Source organism: Balaenoptera acutorostrata, chromosome 1, assembly GCF_949987535.1.
Source record: "Balaenoptera acutorostrata chromosome 1, mBalAcu1.1, whole genome shotgun sequence".
NCBI classification, from domain to species: domain Eukaryota; kingdom Metazoa; phylum Chordata; class Mammalia; order Artiodactyla; family Balaenopteridae; genus Balaenoptera; species Balaenoptera acutorostrata.
The window spans coordinates 44918229-44930617 of record NC_080064.1 but is presented as its reverse complement, the minus strand read 5'-3'; the positions used below and the strand labels follow the sequence as shown (position 1 = coordinate 44930617).

Below are 12389 nucleotides of genomic sequence, written 5' to 3'. Positions count from 1 at the left end.
TGAGGGTGGAGGGAAGCCCCTGCTGAGTGCCTGCTCTGCCCTCGTTTACACCTGTGCTCACACACGCCATCCCCTTCAGTCCTCATAATAACCCTGCCCTGGGGTAGGGCCAGCCCCTCTCCTGGATGAGGAATCTGAGGCTCAGGAGGGTTAAAGGATTTGCCCAAGGTTATACCACTAGTAAATGGCAGAGCTAGTAGGTGAACCCAGACCTGTCTGCGTCTAAGCCTGTTTTCTCTTTCTTTTTAGAATAATCCTTTCCCCCTAATAAAAACAGTAATAACATTCACTGTAAAATATTAGGAAAATACTAAAAAATAGAAAGCAGAGGATAAAAATCACCTGTAGTTCCAGCACCTAGCAATAGCGATAGTAGAAGGTATGTTTCTAGTCTTTTTTTCTCTGTAGAAATGTTTTAAAAAATAAAATTAGGATCATAGTACGTATATGGTGTGCATCTTGCTTTTTTTCCCCACTCCCATTATATCATGGGCACTTTCCATGGTTATTAAATGTTTCTTAAAAATACAATATTTAGTGATGATGCAACTGTTTGGCTCTTGTAAGGCTGGGCTATAATTTATTTGCCCATTTCCCCTTTCAGTTGTTTTCCAAAACAAGAAATTATGGTAAACAACCTTGTACACCAATCTTTGTCTGCACTTCTAATAATTTCCCATTCTTTTCCCCTTCTAAAATGTCAGCCGGTTGGTTGACTCAGTCCAACAAGCATTTCCTGATCTTCTTCCCTGTGCTGGGGCCCTGTATTGGGCCTGGAGACACAGAGGAGGTGGCTGAGGGTTGCGGAAGAGGCTCCGAAATAAGGAGCTGTGAAACCCTGAGCTACTCACTGTATCTTTCCTAACCTCCTGGGTCTTCATCTGTGAAATGAGCCAGGTAGTGAAGGGCCCTGAATGCTAGGCTAGGGAGTTTAGGTATTATTCCAACAGTGATGGGGAATTATTGAAGATGTGAGAGAGAAAGAGAGAATATTGCTTTACTTCACTTCCCTGCCTGGAATGCCCTTTATCTTTTGGAAAACTCCTACCCATCCTTCAAGGCCCAGCACCCAGCACAGTGTGTTCAACATTGGGATGATGATTATGATGGTGATGGTGGTGGTGGTGGTGATAATAGCAGTACTGGTTACAGAAGGCTTACCATGTGCCAGGCCCTGCTGTCAACACTTTACATATATTGTCTCATTTAACCTAACGAGGTAGATTAACTATTAAGACCCCATTTTACAGATGAGGGAACTGAAGCACAGATCCTGAGTGGTTCCCTTTTTCCCCCACTAGAAGACTTGCTTTATTGATACTGTAGTGTTGGGAGGATAGGAGCCCTTGTGTGGACTCCTAGTACCTGAGGAATGAGGGGAAAAGACTCAGGAATGCCCTGAGGGCTGAGGAGGAAAGGTAGGTGACTCAGCCACTCAGCTCTTCCCAGCTGGGGCCTCATCTCATCAAGAAAGCTCGGGACAAGCTGAGCTTTTCAAATAGAAAATCCAAGTTTCCATCAGTGGAAGGCAGGGCTGGCTGGCTGTTATGGATGGATAATGGATGGTTGAAAGGGGATAAACAGGTGAAAGGAGGATTATCCAAGTAGATTATCCAGGTAGGAGATGGATGGATGATTAGAGAGGGTGCCAGGTGGGTGTAATGAGGCATAGAAAGAAGAGGGAAGGCGGGATGGAGGGAGGTGTGGCTGGGTAGTGTATGGATGTATAAAGGAATCTCAGTCTTATTTTTGGTAAAATATTGATAATAATTGATAATAATCCCTGTCCTGCCTATGTCACAGGGTTATTGTCAATCAAATAGTTCATGAGTAGATACAAATGTGCTTCCAAGATGTTATTGTTATTGTTGTTGTTGATATTAATAACAACACTTGGACTCATTCGGGGTTGGGATGTCGCCCACCAGTACCGCACCAAGACCACCCCCGTTGTGAAGTCCCCAAAGGTGGCACCGGAGGAGGCCCCTCCTCGGCGGATCCTCATCTATGGGGTCCAGGAGGAGAATGGCTCTCGTGTGCAGAACTTCGCCCTGGACCTGACCCCACCGCCCGAGGTCGTTTACAAGTCGGAGCCTGGCACCAGCGACGGCATGAACGTGCTGGGCATCGTCATCTTCTCTGCCACCATGGGTATGTGCTGCCCACCCGCCCCGGCGTGCCCTGGAGCCTGGCCCTCCTTGCATTTATCCCTCCCTGCATCCCTGCGTCCAGTAACCTGAATAGCCTGGAGTCTCCCCAGGGAGTGGCTCATGTCCCCATTCCTTTATGGGGGCACGGGGTGTCCCCAGCCCTCCCTCAAGTTGGAGCTGATGTTCCTCACTCGGAATTCCCCATCCCTGGGTGCTGTTTGCCTCCAGGGGTGTCGGCCCTCCCTATGAGAAGAGCATGCCTCTAGCCCCGTCCCAGCGGCTGTTTAATTAAAGCCCTCATTCCTCCCCTCCACCCTCAACCATGGGGCCTTCTCTCTGCAGACCTGTCTGTGCCATTTCTTGGGGCCCCCTGACCACACCTTTCCCTTTGCTACTCTTCTCTGGGTCCCCAAGGCCCACCACAGGCTACTTACCAGGAAGCTGGTAACGCTTAACTTGCACAGGCCCCTTTTGAGGCCTGTACCTTTTTTTCTTTTTTTAATTTTGTATTCTTTTTCTTGAAGAGGTCCGCAAACTGTGTAAGCTTCAGACCCCACAAAACCTCTGGATACACCCCTGCCTGTGCGCCCATGGCCAGCCCCGCCAACGTACGCATACAACCTTCTCCCTTCTTTGGCGCCTAGGAAGTCCTAACCCCTCCACAGCAATCTAGCTTGTCAGTCCCACCTCGTCCTTCTAGGCCAGCCCAGGGGTCATCATGAGTCTCACTATAAAATCACATCAGCCCCCCGTCGCCCCAGACTTGGGAGGGCGTCTCTGGCTTCCGACTCCTCTGCAGGGTTTTCTTCTCAAGTGGAAAGCCTCCCCATCCTCCTGGTTTCTCAGGCAAGGAACCTGGGGGTCATTTGCTACCCCACCTTCTGCCTCAGCCCACACCCAAATGCAGTCAGGCCTGCCTCTGAAATCTCTCTCCAGTCTGTGCATTTACCTTCGGCCCACCGCCCCAGCCAAGGCCATCGTCATGTCTCACCTGGTTTCTGCAAATGCCGCCTCAAGAGTTCCCTGTCCTGGTGTGTCCTCCTCACGGGGTCACTGAGTCCCCACGTAAAGCCTCCACTGGCTCCACTGTACTCCAAGAGGGGTCCAGACACCGCGCGCGGCCCGCAGAGCCTGCAAGCTCCGGCCAGGCTGCCCCCTCTCGTCCTGCTCACTTCCCCCCACCGCACTGCCGCCAGTTCCTGGAAGGCGCCTCCCGGGCCCTTCCCACCTCCCTCAGCCCGGCGGTTCCTGCCCCTCCCTCTCGCCTGCACCTTTCTCATCCTTGAGGGGCCTCTGTACAAGCATCCCGTCCTGGGGAAGGTCTACCTGACCCCCCGGTCAGGTGCCCTGCGTTACTCACATGTTTGACCCAATGCAGTTACATAATTGTTCGTGTGACTGTTTAATGCGCGGCAGCTGTGTACGCTCCATGCAGGCGGAGACAGGGCTCGTTCTCCATTTAGCCCCATAGCCTCCACGGGAATGGCTGGTGCTCAGTAAAATCTTCCAGAGAGATGGGTAGATGGCTGGATGAATGGATGAATGTAATGGGTAACGGAGCACTTATCGTCGTGGTCAAAAGGCCAGGCAGGCACACAGAGGGGCCAGGACCTCAGAGACCCGAGTGTGTGAGGAGACGGTGTTTGGAAGCATCCTCAGTACATCTGATAATCTGTCCCCAATCCTGGACTTTCTTCCTCCTCCCAGCCATCGCCTCTCTCTTAGGGGTGGGAACACACTAAAAGGACATCTATTGGCAGAGCTAAAGAAACCTTTGAGACCCTTCAACTCACCGTTTGCTGAGCACATGCAACTGTCCACGTGTCGGTGTATATTTGTTGTGTGTGCCCAGCTCTAGCTGCACCCACATCTGTGTGCCCACATCTGAGCATAAGCAAGCACACTTGCACGGCCGCTCCCCTCACTGCAACCTCCTGCCCCGTTTCCTCCCTGGTGCTGGGCTGTGGCTGATGCTAAGGTGTCATTGGCCTTGCCTGTCGGAGGAAGCCCACTGCCACCCCCTGCGTCCCATGCACACTAGCACCCAGCCAGCCGGAGCCCATGGGTGCCCCAGGGAGCCTGATGAGGAACAGGAATAGCCGAGAAGGGACAGAGCCAGCAGGAAACCCGGCTCTGAGCTCAGTGAGGCTTCCGTGGGCCAGATGCGCAGGGCTGGGCCCAGTGTCATCCGCATCTCCGGCCTCTCCTGCCCACCCCAGCAGGGCCCCACCGCTCCCCATCACCCGTGGTAGCTGCTCCCCAGACAGTCTGGGTCAGGCTTCATGGGCAGGGAAAGAGCTCTTCTCTGGAGTCCCACAGACCAGGGTTCAAATCCTGCCCCTCCCCAGCTGAGTCAGTGGATGAGCCTCTCGGACACAGTGACAGTAAGCTCCACGAGGGCAGTCACAGGGTGTGATTTGCTCTCCATTTTTGTGTCACCAGAGGGAGAGCAGTCACTTGTCACTGTTCCAGGAGTGGCCTCACCATGCTCACCTGCATGAGCTCACCCCGCAGAATAGCACACACGTGAATGCTTCCTGAGTGAAGGAGAGCCCAGAACCCCAAGGGGAGGGTAACAGGGGCTCCGGAAAAGGCTTTATCATTCATTCATTTGTTCATTCATACATTCATCTATCCAATGATGAGTTGCCTTCATGGGGTTAACCTTCTACTGGAGAAGACAGAAAAAAACACCAGACTATTGTAATAAGTGATATGAAGGGATCAGAAAGAGGTGAAATAGAGGGGAGTAGGTGGGGAGTCTGCCAGGGCAGTGGGAGCGGGTCTCCAGCCAGGCCAGGGCTTGAGGCGTCGGGTACCACGAGGGCAAAGGCCCCCGCACAGTCAAGAGCTTGATGTAGACTAGAAACGTGAAGAAGGCCGGGACGCAGGAGCACAGTGAGGAAGGGAAAGCAGGGCCTGACAGAGGCAGGAGTTGTAAACGGGGTCAGATCAAGTGGGGCCTGAAGCGGGGGGTGTGGGAGTGTTGGTTATGCTGTGTGTGTGCAGGGAAGCCAGTCGGGGGTGTTGGCAGGGAGCATTTTTATCTTTAGAACATGGCACTTGCTACTGGGTAGAGCAGGGTGAGAGAGGAGGAAGAGATGAGAGCCCTGTGGGGAGGTCACAGCCTGCTCCAGAGGGGAGGAGAGGGGAGGCGTGGGGGAAGCGCTGGGGCGTCAGAGGCTGCTGGGCAGTCGGCTAAGTGCCGAGATCTGCGTGTGCCTATGGTCTGTCCCTGCCTGGCCACCAGCGTGTGTTGGCAAACGTAGGCGTCGTGCACATCTGCCGCCGTCTGCGGCGTCTGTGACATGCTGTGTCCCTGCCCCCCGCAGGCATCATGCTGGGCCGTATGGGTGACAGTGGGGCCCCCCTGGTCAGCTTCTGCCAGTGCCTCAATGAGTCCGTCATGAAGATCGTGGCAGTGGCTGTGTGGTAAGCCTCATCGTAGGGGTGCGGGGGGCTTCTCTTCTACCCACTCCACCCCCTTTCCAGCTCTGCCCTGGGCAGCTGGAGGGACACCGTGGTCCCAGAGGAGGGAGCAGAAAGCTGCCCGGGAGGCTGCATTCCCCTGGATCCCCCCAGCCCTGACCAGGCCGGGTTCCAGCCCTGGGCCTGCCACTTCTGGCCCCATCAGGCCCACTGGCAGCAAGCTAAGAGCTAATAAACCTGGCCCTGCGCTCTTGGCCTCAGTTTCCCCATCACCTGGGGCCTCATCAGCTCAGTTTTTGGAGAAAGGAAACACTGGAAGTGACAACCAGCTGCCCCTTCTTGGTTCAGAGTTCAGACCTTAGGAATCTTCTAATACAACCTTGCACAGTCAGATGGGGAAATGCAGAGGCCTGCCAAGGTCACCCCCAGAGGCTGTGGCATTGCTGGGCTGAAACGTGGGCTTGCAGAGGGCAGGGGAGCTCCTCAAAGGCCTGGACGGAGGAAGGCAGAGGAGCAGGAGGTTGTGCATTGCTGGGCTGGTTGAGGTGGCATTCGTTTCACCATGTGCCAGGCACCTGGGTACACAGTCTCATTCTGTCCTCACAGGAGCCCCGGGAGGCTTAGAAGGGTGAGGCTAGGCAGGGAGGCAGTGCCAGGGCCTCCCAGGACCTTTGTCTGCCCAGCACTGAGCCGGCTGCCCTGCCCACCCCAGGTACTTCCCCTTTGGCATCGTGTTCCTCATCGCTGGCAAGATCCTGGAGATGGACAACCCCACGACCGTGGGAAAGAAGCTGGGCTTCTACGCTGCCACCGTGGTGTGCGGGCTGGTGGTGCACGGCCTCTTCATCCTGCCCCTGCTCTACTTCTTCATCACCAAAAAGAACCCCATCGTCTTCATCCGCGGCATTCTCCAGGCCCTGCTCATCGCGCTGGCCACCTCCTCCAGGTAGCCCTGGGCAGCGGGCAGGATGGGGGAGGAGACCATGGCTGAATGCTGTCCTTCTGTCCAGCCATCATTTGTCTGTAGCCATAGAACCACGGAAAGTGTCAGCGTGACCTGCTTCACAAACTTGGGAGACGCTACGGTAACAAGACGTATTCTTAAAATGTAATGCTTGAGGCACTACCTGCCCAAATGGCAGAAAGCCCTCCTCCACCTGCCCACATACCCCGGGTTCACTCAGTCCACATGGGGCTCGGCTTCCATGCAACAGGGGCAGGGAGAGCTGAAGAGTGCTGAGTCTGCAATCGCTATCGCTGTCGCCTTGCGCTGCCACATGGTGCTTCTGTTGAAGTCAGGCCCTGTGCTGTGTAGGGACCTTGCCTGTCTACTGTCACTGGGACAGCCTGGCAAGTTGCCCCGTCACAACCTTGGTGGTGTCTCCAGACAGTAGGAACTTGCCTCATGGTTCCATCACCCACTAGCTGTGTGGCTGTGGGCAAGTCACCTGACCTCCCTGGTGACCTCCCTGTCAGTTTCCTCAGATACAGACTGAGGATCATTGTAGCCTCTGCCACATAGGGTCACTGTGGGATTAATGGAGATAACCCACTAAGGCCGGTCTGGGCTTGATGAAGCAGCACCTGCCCTCAAAGATCCCAGACCGCAGCCGAGTGCAGGAGACCCAGGGAGGTAGAGTCATGCAAACTCAACTATTGAGCAAGGGGTGGGGTGGGGGAAAGGAGGTGGTCACTTACTGGGCATCTAACGCTGTGAAGAAAGGGTGGTTCTCCCCACAGCGAATGTCCAAGCTCCGCATGGAAGAAGTCACCCGAACTTGAGCCCATGTCCCTGGCACCAAAGGCCTGGCTCTTCCCTGCATCCCTTACTGCCTTCTCTTCCCTGGGCCTCAGCTTCCCAATCTGTAAAATGGGAATGAGGGCCACCACAGACCTCCTTCCCTGGCAGCCACATGGCCCACCCTTGGCAGCAGAAGCACCTCATACAGGACTCAGGAGGAGCAGAAGCCCAGTGAGGAGAAGCCCTAGAAGCCTTGTCCAGGAACCCTCACCCAGGGCCAAGGGAGGAGGTGAGAGGGAAAGACGAAGCCCCAAGCAGCTGTTGGCCCCCGTGACAGAGCCGGCAGCCCTCGCCATTTCCTGTTGGCAGGAACCACGGCCTCGGGCCCAGCATGCCTGGGGCCCATGAGGGGCTCTGGCAGGTGCCAGTGGGCTTCCCAGGCAATGGCCTGTGGTAGAGGAAGGGCTCTGGGACCACACTAACCTGAGTTTCAGTCCCAACACTGCCACTGGGAGCTCGGTAACAAGACAGCTGCAACGTGAGCAGTGGCTACCACTGGTTGAGCGCCTACAGTATGCAGACGCTGTCCTGAGGGCCCACTCGTTGAATCCTAATAGCTCTGTAAGGTATGGACTGCTTGGGACAAGGAAACTACGGCACACGCAGGTTAAGGAGGTGCCAGGGCCACTGGGCTAGTGGGAGGCCGGAATCTGAAGCCAGTGGTCCTGCCAGAGCCCTGCTTTTGACTGACCTCTTCATCCGCACTTGGCACAGTCGTGTGACACAGGGTCAGCCCCTCCTCCCCTCTGGGCTTCAGTTTTTTCACCTGTAAAAGGGACTTAAAACCCCTCCCTTGCAGGAAGCCATGAGGATATATAAAGCACAGTGCCCGGCTCATAGTAGGAGCTCGGCTGGTGGTAACTCCCTTCCTGACCTGTGTGTATGAGGGTCTCTGAGGCCCTGGGCCTGAGCAAGTCTGGCCATGGGACCATTTTCAAAGCCCCTTCAGCCTGTTCTCCCCCCACCCCAGATGGGCCAACTGCCTGGCGTTGGGGGGTGGGGAGAGCTTCCATCACTGGCCAGCGGGCAACCCGGGGGCCCTGACCGTCCTGGAGGAGGGTGATGAGCAGACACTGGCCCCTCTGCCCACAGCTCAGCCACACTGCCAATCACCTTCAAGTGCCTGCTGGAGAACAACCACATCGACCGGCGCATTGCCCGCTTCGTGCTGCCCGTGGGCGCCACCATCAACATGGATGGCACTGCACTCTACGAGGCTGTGGCCGCCATCTTCATTGCCCAGGTCAACAACTATGAGCTGGACTTCGGCCAGATCATCACCATCAGGTGCACTCCTGACACCCTGCACCCAGTGTGGATTGGGGCGGGAGGTACTCTGGAACGGCCTTCAGGAGTCTTGAGCTCCCAGATCTCATGGAGTCTCTGAGGCCCAGAGAGGGCAAGGGGCTTATTCCAGGCCACACAGCAAGCCAGTGCTGGGGCTCAAATGTGACCTGGCCTCGTGACTCAGGGCACCAGGCTCCTTCCCCAGCGCTGCCCTGCAGAGGGGGAGATCTGAGCAGGCTGGGAAGCTTGGGGCCAGAAGAGGGCCTGCAGTCTGGACATGCAGAGCAGGGAAGGTGTTGCAGGCAGGCACAGGGTAAGCAGAGGCCAGGGGCAGGATTGAGGGACGGTGGAAGAGCTGCTGGTGTGGCTAGAGCTGAGGGACGGGTGCTAGGGTGAGGGGCAGAGGCCAAGGGGAAGGCCTCACATGCCACCCCGAGGGTACAAGTCTGACCCTGGGGACCCAGTCCTAGAGGGAGGCTGGGCAGAGCTGTGCCAGTGGACAATCAGAATCTGTGGGCAGCTTCCTGGAAACCTACAGAGACAGTGGCTCCAGACACAGGGTTTTCCACAAACTTCTCAGGAGGTTCTGCTGAGGCCAGGGATGGGGGCCTCTGGGACCACAGGACCTTAAGCAGAGACATGCCTCCCACCCGGGGAACTCCCTGATGTGGCATTCCTAACAATTCCTGCTCCACAACGCTGTCCCCAGAGGCCCTGGGATTTTGGCCTCCTCCTTGGGTCCAGGGCCCAGCAATGCTCCCCGCCCCTCCTGCAGCATCACAGCCACCGCAGCCAGCATCGGGGCAGCCGGCATCCCCCAGGCCGGGCTCGTCACCATGGTCATCGTGCTCACCTCCGTGGGACTTCCCACTGATGACATCACCCTCATCATCGCTGTCGACTGGGCTCTGTGAGTGGGGTTCGCCCCACCCACCCCTATCCCTTGGGTGGTAGGCACTCGGGGTGGGCTGGGGAACTGCTGTGGTTTGGCACAGTGGGTACTCGCTGACACCGGCCCAGCTGCATTATTTGTGGGGCCCAGTTTTCAAAAATGAAAATGTGGGATCCCTTGTTCAAAAATTATAAAGAATTTCAAGAGGGTGGGAGCAGAGCATTAGCCCAAGTCCGGGCCCTTCTACACACAGGCCCTGAGCCACTGCACAGTCACATGCCTACAAAGCCGGCCCTGCATCACCCACTTGAGCATCACCAGGGGGTGGTGGGCTGGGAGGACCAGGAAGGCGCCCATCCTGTGGGTGCTGCTGGGGTGAGCACTGTCCTCTTCCAGCCCCCCTTACAGCAGAGGGCCTGCCGCTCACTGCCCACCTTGGCCCACCAGGGACCGTTTCCGCACCATGATTAACGTGCTGGGTGATGCGCTGGCCGCCGGGATCATGGCTCATGTCTGCCGGAAGGACTTCGCTCAGGACACGGGCACTGAGGTGAGAACGGTGCCTCCCTCCCAGCCGGGCTGCCCAAAGACCCGGGGGTGGAGCCGGGTGGGGGGTGGGCAAGGCAGCACATCGGCCACCCACCAGCTGGGCAGCCCTCGCCTGATCCCTCCACGCCTTGTTCTCATCGTGGGCACCCGGGTGACAGATTCCCCTAACAGCAAATTGCTGAGCACCCACTGTGGCCAGTGCTGATCTAGACACAGGAGCAGCAGTGGTGAACACAGTGCCCTCAGGTAGCAGTACCCTAGTGTCCTGCCGACAACAATGCCAGCGTTCACACGTCTGCTGGGGCTTCACGGTCCTCAGGGCTCCTTCCGTAACCACGGGTAGCAGGCTGCCCCACTCCATGGGGAGGACGCTGAGGCCAGGCAGGGGAGCCGCCCATTCCCGCACTGGACCCCGTGGGCCAGGTGCCCTCCTCTACTAAGACAGTCCCAGGAGAAGGCAGGACAGCCTGGAACTGGAGCCCAGAGAGCCCTTGTGACCTATCAAGATCCCCCAGCATGTCTGTAGGAAAACCAATCAGGTTGTTCCCAGCCCTTTGCTCCTTCAGTCCTCCCTACTGCCTAACCTCAGTCTCGCCTGCTGCTGCCAAGACCTGTTTCCCCTCACCAGAAACTGCTGCCCTGCGAGACCAAGCCAGTGAGCCTCCAGGAGATCGTGGCGACCCAGCAGAATGGCTGTGTGAAGAGCGTGGCTGAGGCCTCAGAGCTGACCCTGGGCCCCACCTGTCCCCACCACGTCCCCATCCAGGTGGAGCAGGATGAGGAGCCAGCTGCTGCCAGTCTGGACCACTGCACCATTGAGATCAGTGAGCTTGAGACCAACGTCTGAGCCTGCGGAGCTGTAGGGGCCAGGGCAGGCCTCCAAGATTAGGGGCCAAGGGCAGGATCTCAACTCACGACTTTCCTGAGCACAAGGACCAGGCTCACACTATCTTCCCCCCCAACTTGAGAGACCGGAATGAGATCCACTTGACGGAACGTGGAGTCTCAGAAAGGGGAAAGACTGCACGTGGGAGCCCCAGCTGGAGAGTTACAGGCAGGCGTAGCCCAAGCCCCGACCGTAACATTTGCATCGTGTTGGCCTGTGAGGGCGGCAGGCAGGGGTACGGTCCCCACTTTCAGGAGCACAGAGTTGAGGCTCTGAGAGCTGAAAACACTTGCGCCAGGTCTCAGAGCAAATAATGTCAGGGCCAGGACTCTAGTTCAAGGCTTTCAAGCCTCGGCCCCTCCCTCCTGGAGGATAGGGATGCCTGCAAGGCCAGATGCCGAGAGAGAGGCTCTGCCCCTCCCCAGGAGCCCCAGAGCCACCACTGCTTTCAATTTATGAAGACACAGCAATGTCCTGGTTCTGCCCCAGCTGTGTCCCAGCCCAGGCCAGCCCCCACCCTGCCCCGTAACACGTGGCCTCAAACAAACTGCTCTCCCCAAGGATGGGCCCAGCCTAAGGCCAAGACCGCTGCCTTCCATGTGCCACTGCCCGTCCCGTCTCCTGTCCTACCAGTTATCTCTCACAAAGCTCACCCAATGTGGAGACGAGGATGTCTTCATCAGAGCCACAGGGCCCTTAGAAACACCAGGGCTAGCCTCCCACTGAACAGGTGGGCTGGCCGGGACTGGGGAGGTAGGCTCACCTGGGATGCTTTAGTCAAGCTACCCATGTGGCCCTGGGGTCAGCGGTCCCCCAAAGCCCGTGTGATGAAGTGGAGTTAGATTTTCTATTCCCTTCTGTGTTTGCAAATTCAGTGATGACTAAATAAAGGTATTTTGTTTTTCAATCTTGTGGGCCTAGCGACCATACTCTGGCCAGCATTTCTTTATTGGGCTAATACAGGCAGTCAAAGAGCAGACTGGCCTGTCTGGGCAGCCAGAGTACAGACAGGGCTGTCCAGGAAGCCAGAATGTCAACAGCCTTGTCCGTGTAGCTGGAGTGTAGACAGCTCTGCCTGGGCTGTCAGCGTGTGGACAGGCCTGCCTGGGCAGCCAGCATGCAAATGAGCCCATCCTGGTGGCTGGAGTGGGGACAGGCCTGCCTGGGCCGTCACATGCAGGAGGTAGAGTGCAAACCAGGCCGCCCAGGGGCCTGTCTGGACGGCCACAGTGTGAACAGACCACTCTGCCCGCAGCCTGGGCTCTGCTCTGCAGGCAGGGCCCTGAGGTCAGTCCTCACAAAAGAAACACATTTCCTCAGCCAGCCTGGCTCCTTTCAGTGAATGCTTTGCTTTAAGGAGGGGTGTGCCCAAGAAGTTTCCAGACTCTCCCTCCG

The 12389-nt window shown here is 56.9% G+C and overlaps 1 protein-coding gene across 1 annotated transcript in view; it reads left to right on the top strand.

The window, feature by feature from the left end:
- Positions 1-11811, top strand: part of SLC1A7 (solute carrier family 1 member 7) — a 46595-nt gene extending 34784 nt beyond the window's left edge. The window contains exons 5-11 of the mRNA XM_007164439.3: positions 1929-2151; positions 5483-5582; positions 6292-6525; positions 8473-8667; positions 9443-9577; positions 10007-10109; positions 10737-11811. Coding sequence (XP_007164501.2) covers positions 1929-2151; positions 5483-5582; positions 6292-6525; positions 8473-8667; positions 9443-9577; positions 10007-10109; positions 10737-10955 — 1209 coding nt within the window. The 3' untranslated portion in view covers positions 10956-11811. The remainder of the gene's footprint in view (positions 1-1928; positions 2152-5482; positions 5583-6291; positions 6526-8472; positions 8668-9442; positions 9578-10006; positions 10110-10736) is intronic.
- The last annotated feature ends 578 nt before the right edge of the window (positions 11812-12389 follow it).